The sequence below is a fragment of the Tripterygium wilfordii genome, chromosome 3, assembly GCF_013401445.1.
Source record: "Tripterygium wilfordii isolate XIE 37 chromosome 3, ASM1340144v1, whole genome shotgun sequence".
NCBI classification, from domain to species: Eukaryota; Viridiplantae; Streptophyta; class Magnoliopsida; order Celastrales; family Celastraceae; genus Tripterygium; species Tripterygium wilfordii.
Genome location: NC_052234.1, coordinates 11,315,176 through 11,336,863, shown reverse-complemented (window position 1 = coordinate 11,336,863; position 21,688 = coordinate 11,315,176). Strand labels below are relative to the sequence as shown.

At 37.1% G+C, this 21,688-nt stretch overlaps 2 protein-coding genes, 1 long non-coding RNA gene and 1 pseudogene across 4 annotated transcripts; 3 read left to right on the top strand and 1 right to left on the bottom strand.

The window, feature by feature from the left end:
• Positions 1 to 1,184: 1,184 nt before the first annotated feature.
• LOC119995650 lies at positions 1,185 to 11,591 on the top strand (annotated as a pseudogene).
• A 3-nt stretch (positions 11,592 to 11,594) lies between these two features.
• Positions 11,595 to 14,285, top strand: LOC119988566. 2 transcript variants are annotated; one of them, XR_005465626.1, is made up of 3 exons: positions 11,595 to 12,070; positions 12,168 to 12,321; positions 13,950 to 14,285. It is a non-coding gene; the product is annotated as an uncharacterized LOC119988566 (long non-coding RNA). The 2 variants fall into 2 exon arrangements; XR_005465625.1 differs by having other exon boundaries at positions 11,595 to 12,321.
• A 2,136-nt stretch (positions 14,286 to 16,421) lies between these two features.
• On the bottom strand, positions 16,422 to 16,865 carry LOC119995649 (60S ribosomal protein L21-2-like). Its single transcript, XM_038842154.1, has 2 exons — positions 16,852 to 16,865; positions 16,422 to 16,810 (listed from the first exon to the last, which is right to left on the bottom strand). Exons 1-2 carry the CDS (start codon positions 16,863 to 16,865, stop codon positions 16,546 to 16,548), a joined length of 279 nt encoding a protein of 92 aa, XP_038698082.1. The 3' UTR covers positions 16,422 to 16,545.
• A 441-nt stretch (positions 16,866 to 17,306) lies between these two features.
• Positions 17,307 to 20,212, top strand: LOC119995648 (zinc finger BED domain-containing protein RICESLEEPER 2-like). The gene is made up of 3 exons (XM_038842153.1): positions 17,307 to 19,233; positions 19,849 to 19,955; positions 20,102 to 20,212. Exons 1-2 carry the CDS (start codon positions 17,307 to 17,309, stop codon positions 19,953 to 19,955), a joined length of 2,034 nt encoding a protein of 677 aa, XP_038698081.1. The 3' UTR covers positions 20,102 to 20,212.
• The last annotated feature ends 1,476 nt before the right edge of the window (positions 20,213 to 21,688 follow it).

Here is a 21,688-nt window from a genome sequence, read left to right as displayed (position 1 = left end):
AAAGCATAACTAACAGAATCGATCTTTGATGATGGGTCTTCCAGATTACTACGACTGGATTCTTCAAGATTGATTGCTCCCCTTTCTTTCGACATCCGGTCAAAGAGGAGATCTGGCTTGAAAAGTTGAAATCAAGACATGGAGCCGGAGCAACTTCGTTCAGTCAGAATCAACGACCACAAGAACATCTACTTGTTCCCAGAAATTGACAAGCTCGGTGACATCCTCCAACCAATAAGCAGATATCTTTGTCTCCTAACCTGGAAACTTCTCTCTCTGATGTATTCAAGGAAGCAAGGTCTGATCGGAAACGATTCTCAACTCCAAACCCTAGTAGAAAATGATTGGCTAAGGGTGATTGTCGATTTCCTCTGAGGAAATCAACTAGATCTGTTCACTCTGATGAGACTACCGTTGATCATACTTTGCATATTCCAAACTAATATGCGATTTATTTGTGCTCCATTGAACTGAAATTATTTAGACTTGAAGACCGAGATGTGGAATGGAAAGAACAGAAGATATTTGTTTGTTGTAGGGATTCTGAATTTGTTAGGGTATTTTTTAAAATTTATGTATTTTTGTTAAGGAAAGTGATATGTAAATGCTTTTAATAATAACAATTATGTGGAAAAGCCAACGTGGACTGCCGGTGGCCAACTAAGCAAAATCCGGCGATTAATCATTGGCACAGTGATTTGAGGATAGAAATGACTTGTTTTTTGAAACATTAAGATATTTGAGACAACTTTTAAACTTCAAGGACATAAACCAAAAAAACGTAAAACTTTGAAGGTATAAAGTATGATTTAGCCATTAAAAATCATTGCATGACGTTAATATTTTAAGCAAGTTCTTCTTTGAAGTCGTCCAGGTTAGTGTTCATTTTTGAGACACTTCTAGAATATAAATATGATATTTTGTGTGCCTAGGACTTGTATGAACACGTCTTCAGCTCAATGTCCTGAAACGAGTTTGAGGCACATCCCATAGGTATCAGTCTGGAATATTTTGGATTAAGAACGCACCATAACTTTGACATCTTTGGTTGCATTGGTCTTTGCAGGCTTAATGCTTTTTGCTGTTCAGAAGTCTTTGCTTCATAATGTGCTACCGGTTTCTTGTAGCTTCATTATATTTCCATGCATTTTTCAGTTTTCAAGTTTTAAATCTTCATGATAAGAATGAGCGACACTGCCACTACTGAAGATGTTCCTTAGTCAGCCCCAATTGACCGTCATTTCTTGAGATACAATTGGTGGGTAATGTTAAATGTTTGCCTAGGTTTGGGTATTTTTCTTGATCGGATATTATTTAGTACTTTGATTGCTTTGTGGTTGTTTGGTGGTTCCCGTTTTAATAAATATATGTGATCTTTGTAGTGAACTGTTGAGTAGGATGTGCATTGATGGACTGTTAATTATGTGGTTCATTTAGTTTGTGTGATTGGCTACTAATGTTTCCCTCATTCTTCTTGAGATAAAATTGGTGGGTAATGTTAAATGTTTGCCTAGGTTTGGGTATTCTTCTTGATCGGCTATTATTTAGTACTTTGATTGCTTTGTGGTTGTTTGGTGGTTCCCGTTTTAATAACTAGATGTGATCTTTGTAGTGAACTGTTGAGTAGGATGTGCATTGATGGACTGTTAATTATGTGGTTCATTTAGTTTGTGTGATTGGCTACTAATGTTTCCCTCATTCTTCTTGTCATTGTTTGGCTCCTGTACTTTTTTAGAATCTGTTTTCTTGTATTGCCTTCCCCCATACTTCCCATCCATTCTTATATGGTATCAGCACTTTTCTTCACTGTCTATGATATGCGGTTTTTTTAACTTCCAATCTTGATTACATAATTAACTTTGGAGACATGAAATATTGGTTTGCCAAAAACCTAGTGATTTACACCATGCTGAAAGGCAAATAATGTATAATTTGTCTACAATATCGCCTCTTTAGTCTTTATTGGAGGTGTCATTTTAGTGGTTTTCCTTGATGTTGCCATGTGTGGAAGGACATAAATGTTTTGAGTGCTAATAGAAATGCAGTCTGGATAATTAACATTTGCAAAGAAGAGGTTTGTTAAAGAGACAAATCTCCATATATGGTGCTTGGCTGTTTCACACTTACCGGTTTAGTTTTTGAAATTTCTTGCCTTGCTTTGCCCTTAGCATGTAAATATGTAATCTCTTCCAAAAATTTAGCTACAGAAGCTGACATATAATATAGCCATACTATACTGGGAGTCTGAAAAGTGCTCATTTGAAAATTGCTAACCTTTGTGCTTTTGAGATTGAGAGGTGACTTCTTTTCTAAGTGGGCAGCCCTTTTTATCAAATCTGAGAATTATTGGATCTCAAATTCCTTTTTCCTTCTCATTTAGCTCTGAGAGGTAGGCGCTGGTCCGTTGGAAGAGGATATTTTGCTTGCCAAAGATGCCGCACCCACATAATTTCCAATAGGAATTAGCTCGCTTCTAATGAAGTTTACTTTTAAACCCATGACCGCTTCAAAGCGAATAAGCAAACATCTTAAGTGTAGTAGGTGTTGGTGATTCGCTTGGTAAAAGATGATGGAATTGTCTGCTAAATGAAGATGAGATATCTCTTTCTCACCACCTTCTCTCCCAGATTATTTCAATGCTGGCAAAGCCGTTTCTGTAGGATGTCCTTTGAAAAGTGGTATGGAGTTATTTGATAATACATCATTTCTATGTGAAAATTTTGTTCATCCATAGAGCTATCCTGTAATAATCCTTGCATATTCTCTAATCTTTTTGTCATTGGAATAAGGATTAGGGGTGTGAAGTATATCGAATGTTAAGTGTGCTTTTAATCAGGAGGGTGAAACTACCTCCTTTTGGTTGGTACTGACCCTTGAGTTATTAGCATCTTGTAGTTGTTCATTGTTTTAGGTTTAAAATCATCACCTTTTTTTTATGAATGCTATAGGATTAAAATCGTTTGACACTCGGAAAATGTTTTGCTGTTAATTTGATATGTGTTTAAGGTGGCTTTGATGACCCAGCTTATGTGGTTTATGGAAGGTTGAGATCCCTATGAGATCTCTACCTCGGGGATGACACTGACACTGGGTTGTTTTGGAAGCAAATGCTGTGCCCAGTGGCAAAAAAATCACACCTAAATAATAATGCTAGGAAAGAAAACCCCATTGGTTCCATCAACAACATCCTTTGGAAGAATGCCCACTTCTTTAAATCTAGGAAATGAAACCATTTAGAAAATAATATATTCTGTGAGAAAAATGAAACCATTTACAAAATAATATTTTCTGTGAGAAAGTTTGCCACTTCATAAGTCATTAGATGTATATTTATCTATAATGATTTCAGAAATGTCCATTGTGTGAGTTCAATCCAAACTGCTTGTAGTCTTGTACAATTGAGTTTTTACTGTATTATCAAAGAGGTCTAATATGATCTAGGTTTGATTACATGCTTTGGCGCAAGTCATAAGGTGTTTTCTTAGTTCGTGTATCAAACTTAACTTGAGAAGATCGTATTCAGCTTTTTTATGGCCATTGTAATGATTAGATGATTGTGTTGAACAGTTTAAGGCTGTTGATTCGAGAATTATGGGTCTGAGTCGTTCTGCTTTAGAAAATAATTGAGTCATTAGTGTGTATAACGAATGTGTTGTCCCTGATAGAACTTTTCATACGTGTAGCTTAATAACTGAATGACTTACAACACTGGTTCAGACTTCAGACTTTCCTTTGCAGCACTTGATATGAGACAAACTTGCTCTATTTGGATTTGCTGTGCAGGTATCGTATTCAGAGTGATAAAAAAGTTGCTATCTGTAGTGTACATCCATCCGAGCAAGCCACGTTGCAATGTCTAGGTTGTATTAAGGCCAAAGTACCTGTTGCGAAACGTTACCATTGTTCTCCCAAGTGTTTCTCAGATGCATGGCAGTATCATCATACTCTGCATGACCGTCCTGCCAGTGCTGCAAATGAGGAAGAAGAGATGTTTGGGCGTTTTAATAGTGGTTCTTCTATCAGTTACAGTTTATCTGGTTCTGCATCTGGCACTAGTTTGACCAATGGCTCTACAGCTTTGTATCCTTCAGCTGTTCCACAAAAGAATGGTAGTGAAACTTGGTTTGAAGTTGGACATTCTAAAACATATACCCCAAGTGCTGATGATATTGGCCATGTCCTCAAGTTTGAGTGTGTTGTAGTGGATGTAGAAACTAAATTGCCCGTTGGATATGTCAACACTATATTAATCTCTCGTGTCATTCCGGCTCCTTCTCCTAGTCCGCGTCACTTGATCCTGGTCAGTGGAGTTGATGTGCTGGGTCATTTGGATTCAGATGGCCGTATTTCTTCATTAGAAACTTTTACAGTGCTCTCATATAACATTTTGTCTGATGCGTATGCCATAAGCGAGGCATACAGTTATTGCCCTTCTTGGGCTCTCTCTTGGCCATATCGCAGACAGAATTTGTTGCGTGAAATTGTTGGTTATCGTGTGGACATCGTTTGTCTTCAGGAGGTGAAAGATTGCACTTTTAAGTTTACGAGCTCTTCACCCGCGCGCTTCGCGCGGGTGAATTTCTTTTGTATTTGTCGGTGAGAAAATGTATGTTTCAAGATTTGTTATTATTGTTCTGCATGGAAAAGAATTTAAAAATTTACGACAGATGTATATAGTCTTCTGGTGAGAAAGATTGCTAAGTTTTGTGTCTACTTGATGGTTCGATCCAGTAACACTTAAAGATGCTACCACTCTGTTTGTTTGCAATTGGAAGAATGATATGTATAATAGTTTAATAAACTGTCAATAATGAATTAAAAATTACATATAAAATGTTTTAATAATAACCTTCCGCAATGATGGTGCTAAGTAATAGTCCTAGAATAGCAAGACATCTTCATATTAGTACTGTCAAAACATTGCACTCATATCCTACATTAGAATCATATCTTACATTATAAAGGTATAAACTATTAACCAAAATAACAATGGAGCTCATGTGAACACCCAAGACGAAACCCACTTTGGTCCCTCGAAAGTCATACGTTGTTGGTGTTTCCGTGTTTGGACTTTTCATCAAGATACTCACATAAATGTTACTAAAGTTTCTTCATGAATGAAATTCAGTCATTAGCATCTTTCTGCACAAAAATGTAAGTCAGCCAAAAGATCATAACTTCACATTGGCCTTGTATGACTGAGTAAAATCCACATTCCTTCAATTACTATAGTTATACATAATTCAGTAGGATAATAATTACCTGTTATTGCTTGCTAGATGTAAGATGAGATGCATTATAAACTGACAATTCCAATTATCCAATTCCTCGTTCAACCATGGAGTATACCTGAAGTCCCCCATGAGTCATTGATATTAGTTTCTAAGAAGACAACAATAAGTGAATTGTTAGAAACATGTAAAGTGCATAGCTAACCTAATAAAGTTTCGTAATGGGACTGAAGCAGGATACCACGAGACAGAACATGTAAACACAAATGAGAATTACAACACTAAATAGTAGCTCAAGTTGAAAATTTAAATCATACCTTCAAAGCACTCTCCTCACATCTGATTAGATTCCATAGCAACATCCAAAGTAGCAATATAGCTCATAACACAATAAGATTGGTTTACATCCATTAAACACCGCATCAGGTAGCAAGGACCAAACCATTTCAAAAGGAAGCTAAACTGCCAAATATTTGATGGTACGCAGAACAAATTGCAACCTAACCAAAGTCATCAGTTATAAATCCTTCATCTGTTACCCTCTCAATAAAATTTATACCCTTATAAGAAGGAAATGAAGCAACTCAAACCAATAAACTCACCAAAAGACAAATGCTTTGTGCATCTACCCTGAGACATGCAAGGAGATGAAACCCTGTTTGCACCACAGGGACTATGAAGCATAAATTTCTTGACTGCCTCAAATAATTCCGGCTCCTGAAATTCATCTGGGATTTCAGCACATATCAATCGATCAATATCAGCAGGTATTTGACATTTATCATTTGCACAACACCAGATAACCATGTGAACATGCGGCAAACCACGTTTCTGGAATTCAACGGTATAGACTACAGCAGCAACCTCACCAAGGTATTTACCAGATCGAATGTCAGATAAAAAACAATCAAGTTTCATTTTGAACACTCTTGTTATAATATCAGCCCTATCTTCTATTCTTTTTCCAGGTATAAGTTTAAGGGCATTAGTAATCTCAGGCCACTGAGAGTTGCAAGTGAATGTCACAAAAAAATCTGGATAACCATAAAATTTACACAAACCCATAGCATCATAATAATTTTGTATCATGTAACGTGGACCTCTAGTAAAACTCGATGGCAACAAAATACGCTTGCCAATACCATTGCCATCAATATCCCCACTTGCAAATGCATCGCACACACCTTGATATTGCTCTGACCTTAGTTTTTTCTGGTTAAATCGTATGAAATGTAATCTTTGCTCCTCCACACATGAGTATGCATCCACTATGTATTGCTGGAATAATCTCCCACCTCTAATCAATGTTTTTCCTTCATTATACCTCTGTTGTAATCTATATGAATAGTATTCCCTCATTGTCACGCATGTTCTCTCAGTAGGTCTTCCACACATGACATCGTGATATTTAAGATCCCTAGCATAGCCATCCTCACCATAAGGGAATAGAAGAGGATATTGCATCGCCATGAAACTTGGGTGGAATTCATCTATGCGCTTCAAGCCTTCGACCTTGTGCTCAACAATAATATCTCTATGCTCCGATGCACCGCCAAAATCACCCACTATCAATCCAGCAATTTCCTGAGAAACAGGGGCATCATACTCCACACCATCACTTTGTCTCCTTGAACACAACCTCAACTTGACAGGTCTAACTTCATCCTCATTCAATCTATCTCTCGCCATCCGAAAAGCTTTTGCAACTTGATTGAGATCATCCAGCATAATAATCAATTGTCCCACTATACCTTGATCTATTGATTGATTATCATGTGAGCCAGCAACCATCATTCTATTGAACACCTCATGATTAGTATCATGTATATATAACTGTGCAAATTTTGGAGTCTCCCCAGTTGCTGGAAGCAAAGATCCTATCCTATGATAATTCTGGCCGCACAACCTAAAAACATATGGACCTGATGAATCATTGATTGCATGATCAATTTTCCCACCAAGAGAAGTAAATGCGAACATGGCATTGTAGATTCTTATATTTTTCTGGAATTTTTTACTTGTTGAAGATCCCTCACAATCAAGTAATTCATCAAGTAATGGAGGTGTTGCTCTCAACAACGGAAGTTTAATCTTCCCACCTCGACAACAGATAGAGAAGGTTGGCCTCCTTGAAGAATTAGACTTTAATCGTTCGGCATGCCAGAAAATTGCACCACAAAATTCACATGCTAAATCTGGACTCCCAAGATACAAAATATCAACAGCGTTTTTCGGCGGCAAAACCGCAGTAGATGACACACCAACATCATCAACAGATCTCCTACTCCTCTTCCTTGCATGATCCCTGAGAATATTCCTCCGCTCACACCTATTTCTCTTGCTACTCTCACCAATCTCCATACTAAAGCAGCACAAAATATCAAAACACAAAACATAAGAAGCAACCACAAAGACAGGCAGCCCACTCACCAAACTCAGAACAAATATCTCACCTCGAAAATTCCCCAGCAGTGAAGAACACAACCCATTAAACCAAAGAACAAATCACAACTGTACTCAGGCAAAGGAATCATAAAGAGAGACACACACAGCATAAGACACCTCAAATAGTCACTAAGCCAGCAAGAAGTGCACAAGCAAATCATCACAATAGCTAAGGAGGAAGAAATCGGCATCAAGCCACCAATTAGTGCACAACTAAACCATGACAGCAACCAAAACATGTAATCAAACAACAGGATAGAACAAAACTCCATAAACCGACCACAAATCAACAAACCACAACAAATCAACCAGTGTGAGGAAAAATCCACGAAACAATACATGCATGCAAGAAGAAGAAGAACTAACCTGACTATAACCAACCAGCAAGCACGACGTCACCCTGTTCGACTTCCCCCTGCTGCACACGCGCAATCAAACCAAAGCAGAAAATCAGGAAAATCCCCAAAAAAATAGAACGCCACAGAGCAAGAGCAAATCGAGAACATAGAAAATCAAAAGTAAAAATCACAACACAGAGCAACGCAGCAAGAAGCCAAGAAAAAACCTGCACAACTAAACTGAAATCGAGAACAGAGAAAGCCCACGAGGATGGAAAAACACGGGAAATCCAAATACCCAAGCCGGAAGAACATGATCAACAGCAACACCGCCCCAACAACCCAATGAAAATCGAGAAAAGAGACCGGATGCGACATCCGACCACCAAACTGTGCAATTAACAACCCCACCATGAAATCCCTCTCTGCATGCGAGAACACACTGTAACAGGTGTCTTCAAGAAGCAAGACGTGAAAATGGACATGAAGATGTGGGTCGCACGTGAAAATGGACATTAGGATGTGGGTCCCATAAAGATAACAAAACAAACGCGCGCGACTTTGGAAAAATGAAGGAACTCGCCAGCAATTACACAGACATGCCTCCCATCTTATATTACTTATAGATGGTTGATATATGTTATTTTGATCTTTGGTACTCTATAAACAAGATTCTAAACAACAAATGTCGAATAGTTTATCTGCAATTTATATCCAAACTTTACTTGATATGGAGCTCACAACAAACTATTTTGTGGCCAAAACCTTTTGCCCTATAAGTCCTTTTAATTTTTCTTTTTAAAAACTTTAATTCAATGATTGTACTGGTTTTCCTCAACATTATATTTTTTTTAGAATTTTGATAGATTTTCTTTGATGCTTCTATTTGCAGATAACTTATTTAGCAAATGCATGTAAAAATGGGTGCTTAGATGTGTTACTGCATTGCTACTAATATTTTGACTTTCTTTTGTTGGGATGATGCATTGCTTACAAAATTGGTGATAGTGGATGAGCGATGGTGGCAACTATCCTGAGTTTGGTGTGGTCGACGCAGAATAGTGAGGATAATATTGAACACAGTAGAATGAGTCCGTAGGAAAAGAATAATAAAACAAAATGTAAAATCCTTGTGCACAAGGCTCCCACAGTAGGTGGCGAGGACTAGTGGGATGTACGTAGACCTTAGGAAAAGAATGATAAATGAAGACAAAAAATAAAAAATGAAGTGTTCATACATGCCAGTCCCTTGTTCATTAGATTTTTTTCACAACTTTGGCAACTTGATTGACCTTGTAATTTGTGGAGTAAATTTACCTTTAGCTTTTTGTTAGCTCTATATAGGCTGAGCATGCCTCTATCGACAACTAAATGGTGATCCCTTTTTTCAGGTCCAAAGTGATCATTTTGACGAATTTTTTTCCCCAGAACTGGAAAAGCATGGTTACCAAGCTTTATACAAGAGGAAAACAAATGAGGTTGTTATAGAACTTATTTGTTTTTTTTTTATCATGGCATATTTCTATGTGGTTATGCGAGCGAACATATTTCTAGTTAACTAATTTCTGGATGGGGGGCGCAGGTCTACACTGGAAACCCTCATACAATTGATGGTTGTGCAACATTTTTCCGTAGAGAGATTTACACATGTCAAAAAATACGAGGTAGAAGTTTGCTACTTGTATGGTAATATTTTTTCTTTGATCTTTACGCATATCCAGATGTCCTGCTTGTTTTCAGGTTGAATTTAATAAGGCTGCTCAGTCATTGACTGAGGCTCTGGTTCCAAGTTCTCAAAAGAAAACTGCTTTGAATCGGTCGGTTAAGGTAGCCCAATTATGGTTTTACCTCGAAAACATTGTTTTCTGGTTTGATCTTTTGCATTTATCTCGGCGTATAAACCATGACATAATCTAATTTTTTTTATAGGATAATGTTGCATTGATAGTGGTTCTGGAAGCAAAGTTTAGTAATCAAGGACCTGATAACCCTGGAAAAAGGCAGCTTCTCTGTGTGGTATTAAATCTTTCTATTTCTTCTACTCATCCATGCTGCTATTATGTTCTCTGAAATTGAACCAATTTTTATGATTGTCATGTATTTGCTGATGGAAGATTTACTCCTGTAATATATGTAGCATTTGTCTCCTGATTTGGTGGCGGGTGCGTCTTATTTTACGTAGTTGATTTTGGACTTTCCGCTTCCTGAGGACTATTACTAAACGGAATTGTGCCACTATAGTCAGTTGTGTTATCTCTTTGGTAATTTATTGATTACAGGATTATGCCTCCGTCGCCATCTCAGATCAAACACTCATGGTACAATAGTTACATACTGCCACGGTCAATGAAGAACTTGTTTTTGATGGTTGTATTACAACTGCTAATGATCTGGATGTGTGATATTTTCATCTTCTTCTTCTTGTTCTCTCTCTTTTTTTTAATCTCTTTTCCAATATTTTCATGTTACTTTTATGTTTTAACTAACATGGAATATATGTGGACTTGTATGACAATGCCCCATCACTTGCAAAAAATTGATGTGGGCAATTGGTGAAACTTTGTTCCTCCCTTTCCCATTTTTTCTTTCCCCCGCCACCCCCCCCCCCTCCCCCCCCCCCCCCCCCCCCCCCCCCCCCCCCCCCCCCCCCCTGGTTATTCATCTTATTCATGCAGGATTGCCTTTTGTATCATATTTTTAACTGTCTTTCTTTTGATGTGTCTGATTTGGGCATTCAGGCAAATACACATGTAAATGTCCATCATGAGTTAAAGGATGTCAAGCTTTGGTAGGTTTTTATTTTTTATTTTTTATTCTTCTTATATTAGTGGATGTTAATTTTTAGTTTAACTCTTTTGCTTTTACTGAAAAGAATGATTCTGATTGATCTTTTTTGTCAAATTAGGTACATACTCTTTTGAAGGGGTTGGAGAAAATTGCTGCCAGTGCAGACATTCCAATGTTGGTGTGTGGGGACTTCAATTCAGTTCCAGGAAGGTCTTTCGTGCTCCTGCCCTCTTTTCCTCTGCTTTTCTATTTCTCTTATGTTGGAGAAGAAATGAAATATGTACATTTGTTTAAATGACTATTTAAATTTGTTGCAGTGCGCCCCATGCCCTTCTCGCTATGGGGAAGGTAGATCCATTACATCCTGATCTGGTAGTGGACCCTCTTGGTATCTTGCGTCCTCACAACAAATTGACACATCAGCTGCCACTGCTAATTCATCTTTTTTACCATGAATGTAATGGTATCTTTTGATGTAAAGAGCCTTAAAGAGTTCTTTTAGGATCAGTTTCGTTTATCTTCTATTCTTCAGATGATTTTTTTTATTTACTATTGAATGAAACTATGAGAGGAATAATGAAAATGATAGTTCGTGTTGGGGGGAGGATGATGCTTGTGTTGTGGTTTTTTATACCTTGCTGCTTCTGACATGGCAGTGTTGCAGGTAAGTGCTTATTCATCCTTCTCAAGAATCGGGGTTGGTCTTGGTCTGGAGCAGCATAGGAGGAGAATGGACCCCACTACAAACGAACCTCTTTTTACTAATTGCACCAGGGATTTTATTGGCTAAAATAATATAAAGCTGTGTTTTGTTTGTAGGTTATGTCATGAGGAAGGAGATGAGAAGTCAGTAGAAGAGGAGGTAGAAGAAGAACAGTCGAAGAACAGAGAGAAAATAGAAACGTTGGTTTTCAATATTCAAAAAGTGTACATACAAATTGTGAGAGTACAGACTATAAAGAAAGTGAACAACGGTCACTGTGATGTGACAGTTGTAGAATAAACAAACTATATGAAACGGTGTGTTTCATATCAACCTAAACCAATAAAGAAAAGGGCCTATTAACAAGGCCTTTATGAGTTACAAGTCCAATGAAAACAAGAGCCCAATATAGAACACAATAGAAGAGTTCAAAAGCAAAGTCTGGTTAGGGTAAAACACCAGAGAGTTAGAGACAACAAAGAGGAAGAAGATTACGCGCCATGGACGATTCGTGAAAAACGTGAACTATCTTATCATTGGCACCCTGGATTACATATTTTACACAGGTGAAGCTATTCAGCAACAAGTTTTTTGTGCATCTCTTTTGGGAGTCCATTGGGGATTCAAGGTGGATTGTACTGAATTAATGATTTGGTCTCTCAGCGGACTCCTTAACAGTGGAGTCCTTGCTAGAACTCTTGGATGAGGATAACTTGAGGAAAGACACAGTACTTCCTTCTCCAGAGTCGTCTTCGGATCATATAGCGCTTTTGGCGGAGTTTCGTTGCAAGCCTAGACCTAGACGTTGACATCCTGGGTATGCTATAATTTTATAATTTTTATTTGCTTTTATCATCCTTAAGATTCTAGAATTTTTCTGCTCGTTTCATTTTTATTCAATCATTTCTATTGCTTGGCATGCTTATCGTACTGTTGAAGATTTGACTTCATCTTTGGCTTAGGTTGACATGATTTGCAACGGTTTTTTATTTTATTTTATTTACTATCACCTAACTTTTTTCTCATTTTACTAATCTACTCATGTTTTGTCTCTGTGAGCGTAATTCATTAAAAATATGGTTTTGACAAGGTAGATGCAAATTGAAGTCTTCCCTTTAATTTGATTATCATAAGAATAATGTCTTAGCATTGGAAGATACATTCGATGAATCCATTGTACTTCTATTACTGCTATGCCAGATTCAAATAAGAGTTTAACCTACTACTTTTATTGTTTAAATATTAGTCTTGTTAGTATTACTCTCAAAAAGTTATTTCGTTCCTTTGGTTCGAGTTAGCCAATACATACCACAAAAGTAAAAGTAACAATTCCAAGCCTTCATTTTTGTGTCACCCTCTTTGGCCACAGTTCAATTGATACTGATTAGAAACTTAGTTAAGTAGAACAACTTAGTTAAGCTTAGAAATGCAAGTGAACGAAGCATGTGATGGTTGTATTCATCTCACTCGTTACAAGTAAGTCATCAATGAGCTAAGTAGAACCCCGCTTCTTCTAAGGTTGTCAATGTTTGCCGTGATAAATTTTTCTGAATCAATTTTGCATAGAACTTCTCTTTTCTTCTTTAAATGATAATCCATGACCTTGTTTGCAATTACTGTGTTTGGTCTTGATCTTTATTATGCGGTCAGCATTTTGTGAATACCTTTTGATCTTCTAGTGGAAAGCAATTCGGCTTGGAATTTGTGTACATATCCCTATAAGACTAATTGACTTAAATCCTTTAAGTTATTACCCCATTCTTTTTCGTGATCTGAGTGATTAAAGTGGAACTTGTTGAATACTTGAATTCTCCACTGGCATAGGACCTTTCCACCTTGAGTTTTTCTTTCTTGATAGTTGTCCAACGAGCCTTAAAGGAACGCTGTCGGGAAATCTTGCCCCCACATTCGTGTCAGCTTCACATCATAATCTTTCAAGGCTTTTGAAGTTTATCTTCCTTGAAGGCTCTTTCTATCCACTCCTACACATCCTCGCCAATTCTTTGTAATTGGATGGCTGTAATGACTGACGAGCAGTTGGCTTTGTGAGGGTACTGAGAGAAGACCTTAACTTTTGAAGAAGAATGAATAAAATAACGAGCTTCTTTTTGTCATGATTTCTCATTGCACAGCATTCCATTAACATTATTTATACTATTAGTGATCCTACATATATTGGCCACCCACCGGAAGAATCATGTAATAGTTTTGTTCTCCTCTTTATTCTGTTTGCTGTAAATGTAAGAAGTTTGTGCTTGAGTGCTTCAATCTTGAATATCTAACGTGAAAATTGCGACATTTATGGGAAAGGAGCGGTTGATTCAGTGTGATGCTTAATAACACACCCACACATGCTCTCTTATTTTTGTTAATGCAGTTTCACCTTGTGTGGTTATCCTTATCGTTTTCAACTTTTTATGTTGATGGAAAATCTGTTCTGTTCAGGTGGAGGATATGCTAAAGAAATATGGTTGGGATTAGATGGGAGACAAAAATAGTTCATTTAAGAAGGGTAGATGGTGTTTCCTGGGATCTCCATTGCGATTGTTGTTGCGGTCTGCTGCGTATCATCCCACCTCTGTTTCATAGGAAACTCAGATCCAATATCCTACCTCCCCCTGCCCTTGTTCCAGTATAAATGTCCAGCTCAGTTCAAGCCGTACCAGAGTTTCTTAAAATCAAGTGCTCTATCTGTGGCATGCTATTGAAAGTAATGCTCTCTTTGTATTCTATTTGTACCAGTCCATGCTTCCTGTGATTCGATCCCACTCCCTTTTCTCTTAGGGGACTTGTCTTTTACTCCCACTGTGGGTTTCTCGTAAAGAAAAACATATATTAGGACTCGCAAGCAAAGGGCGACACAGATGTCAATCTGCAAAACACTTGTCAAAAACGCTGGTGGAAAATGTCAACAAAGTCAGTACACGAAGTATACCAATAGATTGATGAGTCGAGAGCTCAAACCCCATCCCCGCTAGTGTTCACACAGAAGCAAAAAAAAAATAAAAAAAATGACGAGTCTTCGTGGATTTGATGGCAAGAGAGGGGATTAGATAATTTGTCCAAGTTAGAAGTTTATAGTAGTGGAAGGAATCATCAAATGGGACAAGAGGCTGAGAATTATAGCATATCTTTTGGGCTGGGTCAGGGTTCTTTCAACTCAAGACCCTCCTGCAGCAGCTAAACTCACCGTGTCATTTTTTTTTGATAAATCATATAATTTATTGATTAATGATTATTACAGATAAAACAGCAAGGAAACAAAATACATAACCAAAGATTTTACTTTATAGAGACCTCGACACCCAGAACCAAAACCAGAGCCACCAACAAATATAACAAGCCTGAAACTTCCAAGGAAGTGTGAAAGCTAAATATGAGGAATTAAGATGAGGGTTATTTACACCCCATTCTAAATAACCCCCAATCAAAAATATAACATTAATGACTACACCTCTTTTTAGGGTTTTCTGAAAAATCACCATTGGCACCCCAACTATTCCTACTTTCCATGCTTTCCTCTGTCGGCGCGATTGAGGTGTTGCAAAACGAAATCAAGATTCTCCGGTCTCTCTCTTCACCGTATGTCGCTGAGTATCTCGGCGACGACGCTTCTTTCGACGCAGGTGACTCTGGGCTTGGTCTGCAGGTGAGGTCAAGGAGGGAACAACCTGAGTTACCTTCTCTGCAACATGGTTCTACGGAGCTTGGTAGCTCTTGGATAGACTCGAAGCTTACACCTTCATGGCTGGTAGTAGAATGTGGGTTTTGGAGAACCTTGCTTTCAGATTTGACTGGTGAATGCAAGTCCACAATGTCATGGCTTCTTCAGGTGCTAGAGCCTCAACAGTGTCTGAAAGTTTGGTTCTTTGAGAGGAACAAACTTCAGGAGAAGTCCTTGTTGTAAACAATACTCCACCATGGGAGGTGAGGGGCGCCCCAACTCTACGGACTGAGACAGAGTGGACAGTGGATCTGGCGGCGACGAAGGTGACCATTTTTCTCCTTCAAAATTGTTGTGGGTCTCCAGGGAAGAAGAACGAGTATGATTTTAGGGCTCAAAATGGTAGGGTCATTTGGGGTTTTAATATATTGATGTTTTTTGAGTTTTTTGGGGTGTACTTAATTAACTGGGGGTGTAAATAATTCCCATCGGAATTAATTGTGTAATTTTGGGTTCGAGAATGGTGAAAATCGAACTTGGAATCAAATTTAAATTGTATTAAAATGTTAAATAAACTCGTAATGGCATAATCTTAAGTAAGGCAGGGATAATTTTGTAAATATAAGTGTCGGTAGGGGTAAATTAGGAATTTCATATTTGAGTGGCAGTTTTGAAATTAAGGCTTGCTAACAATGCCAAACAAATTTTGTTTGAATCTAACAATCTTCACACTAGCCTGCCTCCCACAACCCCAGCCCAATAGCAAGATATTCTTATGATGAGTTCTGCTCTTGTTTGCAGTGTATCGGGAAGACAGAGTAACCTGTCAGCCCTGTCACTGTGACCTTGTAAGGGCCGGGCATGCAGCATTACATCTGAATAAAAGATCCAAAATAGGAAATTATTCACTAATATATTGTAATAAAAGAACACCTTGTTTGTGCTTTTGCTAAAACAAAAGAAGATTAGGTGAATGGGAAGTTTTGTCCAACGGAGATTGACGCTAAAAACTAAATCATCCATAATCCTTACAGAATTTGGATTAAAGTGATGAAAATGAGGGAAGAAACTGCACCTCTCGTGTATGCTGATATCGGCTCTGTCCTAGTTCTTAATTATTATTTTTCATTCCTTACTGGCTGGTGATTAAGCATTGCCGGCTGGTAAGTTGAGATTAAACCAAGCTTCTTTCATGATACAAAAAAAAAAAAAAAAACAAACCACAGAAAACTATATCGGGACACCACCCATCATTAAAATCAGAATGATAAAAGAAAAATTAATCTTGTGTACTCATGACAAAAAATTTGAAACATCAAAGCAAAAGTACAACTCTCCATAGAAAACATCCATTGCCAAAACCAGCACAAAACATACCTAATAACCACCCTTGAGATCATTAACAACATCGTAAGGAATGGGAGTAACAGTTTCCAGCATCGCACCCTCCACCATAAACCCAGGTTTTGGGCCCTCTGGCTGCCTCTTTGTGCTAATCACCTCACCTCTTGCCTTTGCCTCTGCTTTCAGAGGATCATTCTTCTGTTTCCTTAGTTTGAATTCCTCAGTACACCTTGAAGGCTGCACATGCTCCACTCGGACGTGGATCCTCTTCCTGATAATCCTGTTAGTTGTTACCCACCTGGATTCAAGGATGTGTTACTTGTTAGACATCAAAATAACATTGACCCTCCCATTCGTCCAGAAAGGAAGCAGGACAGGATGCTAATTTCGATTATGGCAGGGACAGTCTTCTAACCAAATAATTTATGTATTCAAGGCTCATAACTTTCAGAATCTTGTTTGGTGTGCATGTTTTACTCTATGTTTAGTCGCATTTCCCATCAAAAGCGTTGGACAAAGTTTTCTCACATATTAGAATTGTTCGTCTCTCCTCAATGTAATTGTTACTATGCCTTCAGCTTCACGTTAATCACGCATTTCTAGTTCCAAATGCTTTTTAAGTTCGTTTTGAATAATGAGTTTAGGCATATATCTCTAGCATCCTTGGTCATGTCTCGTTTATCTCATGTATTTCTTTTTTCATACCGCAAGTTTCAGCAATTCTATCCAGCAGATATACATATCTATGATACTTATTGATGAAAAGTAAACGGCAATGTTGTAGGTACATGTCAATGGCAACTTCAAATACACCTGTTGATGCAGATAATTTTGAACTTGAAAGTGCAAGTGTGAATCAAAGTTGCTCAATATTCAGCAATGAAATGACTTCGAGTTCAGATGGTAATGAGTTTACTCAGGATGACTTTGAGAAAGCCATTTGCATGTGTGTTGTTTGTGGCATACTTCCAATTTCAATTTCTGGGGAGCCTATATTCAGTATTATGGTGCAAGCCATAGCCAATAGTCCAGAGTTGGATCCCAATTTTGTTCGTAGAGCCCTTTGCTTGTTTGTTCTTGGTTGTGCCCTTCCTTTATCGATTTGTAAGAAACTCATATTCAAACAAATGATGTGCATCGTGAATCCGCAATGCAAAACCATTTTAGATGCATTGGATCTCTGTACCCTTATGAAAGATGCACTTAGAATTTGTGCAGATAAAAGAAAGATTGTGATGGAAGAGTTAGCAAAAGCACCTGGTAGAATATCATTTACTTTTGACAATTGGGAAGATGGTAGGCAAGATGAGTTTCTACCATTCACTTTTGACAATTGGGAAGCTGATAAGCAAGAGAAGTACCTTTGCAGACAGTATACGTGCATCACAGCTCATTGGATTGATGCGAGTTGGGAGTTGCAAAGAAGAGTGATTAGTTTCGGAACTTTACTATATCCATTAGATGGTCTTTCTATCGCTGAGGAAGTGTCTTCGTGTTTGACTGGGTGGAAAGTTGATAACAAGGTTAAGACTCTGACTTTGGGTAATCCGTGTTATGATGAAACTGTGATTACGTCTCTTAAGACGCGTTTTCTTGCTAATAGATCCCTCTTATCTAATGGTGATTTTTTTCAAATTCGTGGTTTCTGTTATATTATGAGTCTTGCAGTGGAAGATGGTATCAAACTCATTGATGATATTGTTCAGAAAGTTAGAGGTGTAGCAATCCATATCCAATGTGATATTACGAAAAGAAAGAACTTTTATGAGATTGCGGATAATCATTTTCATTTGAATACCAAGAAAAGGTTGCGTCCTGAAAATGGTTATAGATGGGATTTGACTTATACAATGCTTGACCACGCTCTTTATTTCAGGCCCGTTCTAGACCATTTGGGACAAAATGACGAAGAACTGAAATTCTGTGAACTTTCTGCTGAAGAGTGGGACAAGTTGGCCGTTGTGCTTAAGTTTTTGAATGTTTTTTATGGTGTCACCAATCGGTTTTTCTCCTCCAAACAGCCGACTTCATATACTTATTTTAGGGGAATATGGGAGATTCAGATGAAACTACAACTATTAGAAGCAGCCAATGGGCCACATGATTTCATGGTGGACATGGTAAAAGAGACAAAAGAAAATTTTGACCAGTATTGGTTGGATCATAATTTGATACTGTCACTTGCTACCATCCTAGATCCCCGTTGTAAGTTGGAATTGGCTGAATATTGTTATGTTAAACTTTTTGGGGAGCTTTATGCAAAAGAAATGGTGCAGAATGTGAAGACGACCTTATTTAATTTGTTTGATGAATATAAATCTCTTGGTGTGGTTTCTTCGTCGACTATTGGTACTTTTGCTAGTGGTAGTAGAAGGGATGATCTAGATGGCTTCCTGGAAGATTACGAATTGTTTTTGAGTAAGAAACAAAAACATGACGCTGGAAGGTCACAATTGGATGTCTACTTGGAAGAGAAAATTCTTGATTTGCATAGTGAGCTAGATATATTATCATATTGGAGGGATGTCTCTGGACGCTATCCTGATCTTGGATCAATGGCCCGTGATATCTTAACCATTCCCATATTTGCAGTTCCTCCGGAAGGAGCCTTTGCTATGGGAAAGAGATTGATTAAGCGTTGGCAGAAGGATGCAATAGTAGAAGATAAAGCAATATTTATATGTTGTCAGGATTGGATGCATGTGAAGGGTCTTTGTTCAGGTAATTTCTTCAATGTTGACTGTCAATGATTTATCTCTTGTTATTCATGTGTATTCAATGTTATGATATGAGTTTTGATGATGAAGTGTGTGCATCTTATATGTTGATCAATATATGATATATGTAAGCTTACCGCTATGTGATAATTGCTATGCATTCTTGATTATATTTTGAACTTGTTTCTATCATTAAAGCTCTAATTTTCTAGACTAACAAGAACCAAAGACATGAAACTTTAATCAAGCTTACAAGTCATTTCAAGTTACATGTATAAACCAGATTTACTATGAATTGTTTGTTGATTTGGCTCTTGCCAATCTATGCAACGACTATTTTTGGAAGTTCTAATGTATATATATTTTTACTAACTTCATAGCATACCGAGTACTATATTCCTATTCTCCAAGAGTTTCACAAGCACTCAAGCCTTCATTCTTAATCATTCTTGAATCATTTGGGAATCCTAGAACACTTGTAGTCTATTCCTAGTATTGATGGTGAGCCATACAAAACCATCATAGAAGTGTGACCGGCACTTGAGAGTAAACGCAGTTGGAAATTTACCCCCTCTTGTACTCACCTAGACCCTTACATTTAATTTCTTGATTTTTTGAGGACTATACACATATTTTGCAAATGATCCTGAAGAGTCAGATGCTGAGGATGAAAGTAATGAAGAGATGGAAGATGATGAATCTGAGGATTCGGCCACAGCCACTTAGGTATTTTATCATTAATCTGTTGTCACTGATCTATGTAATAGTTAATTTCTGTCTTAGCACCTTCTTGGTTCTATTATTACTTAATAAAACATTTGTTTAATAAAAAAAAATGTATGCTAATTCAATAAGTTTATTTATGCATGCAGGTATCAGCTTTTGGAATTATGGCTTCTTTTGGATGTATTTTGTTTTTGGATGTAGTAGTGAAGCAAGGATTATGGACAAATTGATGTATTTGCGTCATATTAATATTATGTAACTATTTCTCGCATTTTTTCACAGTAATTAGGAATTCAACCTAAAGAGAATTGGAAGGAACTGTTCTTCTTGTGCTTTGAGATGTGAACATGTGAGGATTCTGTTTTAAATATTTTTACAGAGTGCAAATTGTTTTATATGCCAAATAGTTATACAAAATTTATGCCGCAAAACTCATTACTGTATGATATTATACTGTTCTGAGTGCAAATTGATAAAAAAAATATTTATTAAAATTTATGATTAAGTGGGAAAAGAAAAGGGAAAACACACAGATACACATCCGACAAATGCAAGCAAAAGTGAGTTCAGGAAATGTTCTAAAAAGAAAATTGATTAAAAAAACTATTTATTAAAATTTAAAACTACCAAATAAGACCCAAAAAAGTATTCTCTCTTATTTTCTCACTCGATAACCAAGCGCCAATGCGCGTGTGAAAGACTTTTGCTTTACTAATTCTTTCTTTTTTGTTTTCCTTGTATATTTTCACTTAGCGCCGCAGTAAACTTACTGATCAAGTCTGGATGTGATTATTATTGGATACAAAATCTGAGATTAAATATATTTACTAATTTTTTGAATGACTAAATTGTTTTGATTACAAGGGAAGGGGTCTATGAGATAACAAATATGAATGTCATCTTAGCTATTCGTGATTCACCCAATATCCAATTCAATTAATATGAATGAAAAATGCTCACCTAACCTTTCATCATTTCTGATTAATTACACTAATACAACACTGGTGCCCTCTACTTGGACCTTAATTTTTCATCATACATATTTACCTAACCTAACTACTAATTGATGCTTTGTGTCAATTATATCCCAAAACTCATTTTGTACCACAATTACTCAAAAAAAATTTCTTCTAATTTTCTATATCTCGTAGATATTTTAGAATCATTTTTTTTTCCAACTATACCAATTATCAAAACCTTGATTAAGGCCATGGGATTAGTCATTAGATGCATTACTAACCTTAGGCGACTGCCAATTCAATAAGTTTATTTAGTATCAGCTTTTGGAATTATGGCTTCTTTTGGATGTATTTTGTTTATGGATGTAGTAGTGAAGCAAGGATTATGGACAAATTGATGTATTTGCTGAAATTTGGCACAATGACATGGATGGACTATGGTAATTCCTGTATTGTTGATGAAACGATAGGTTGAGTTTATGGATTATTCATGCCTACTGATAGTAAGTACTTTGTGAGAAATTGTGTTAATTAGCAGCTTCTTCTTCTTTCTTTTTTTATTCCCATTTTTTAATCTGTGTGATCTTGAATAATGAAATGGGATGAGGTATTCTGATTTTAGTAGATGAAGTGATAGGTTAAGTTTATGGATTACTCATGCCAACTGAAAGTAATTTCTTTGTGAGAAATTGTGTTACTTGGCTTTTTTTTTTTCTTTTTTCCCTTTCCATATTTTAACCTGTGATATTGAATGATGCAAATAGGATGAGGTAT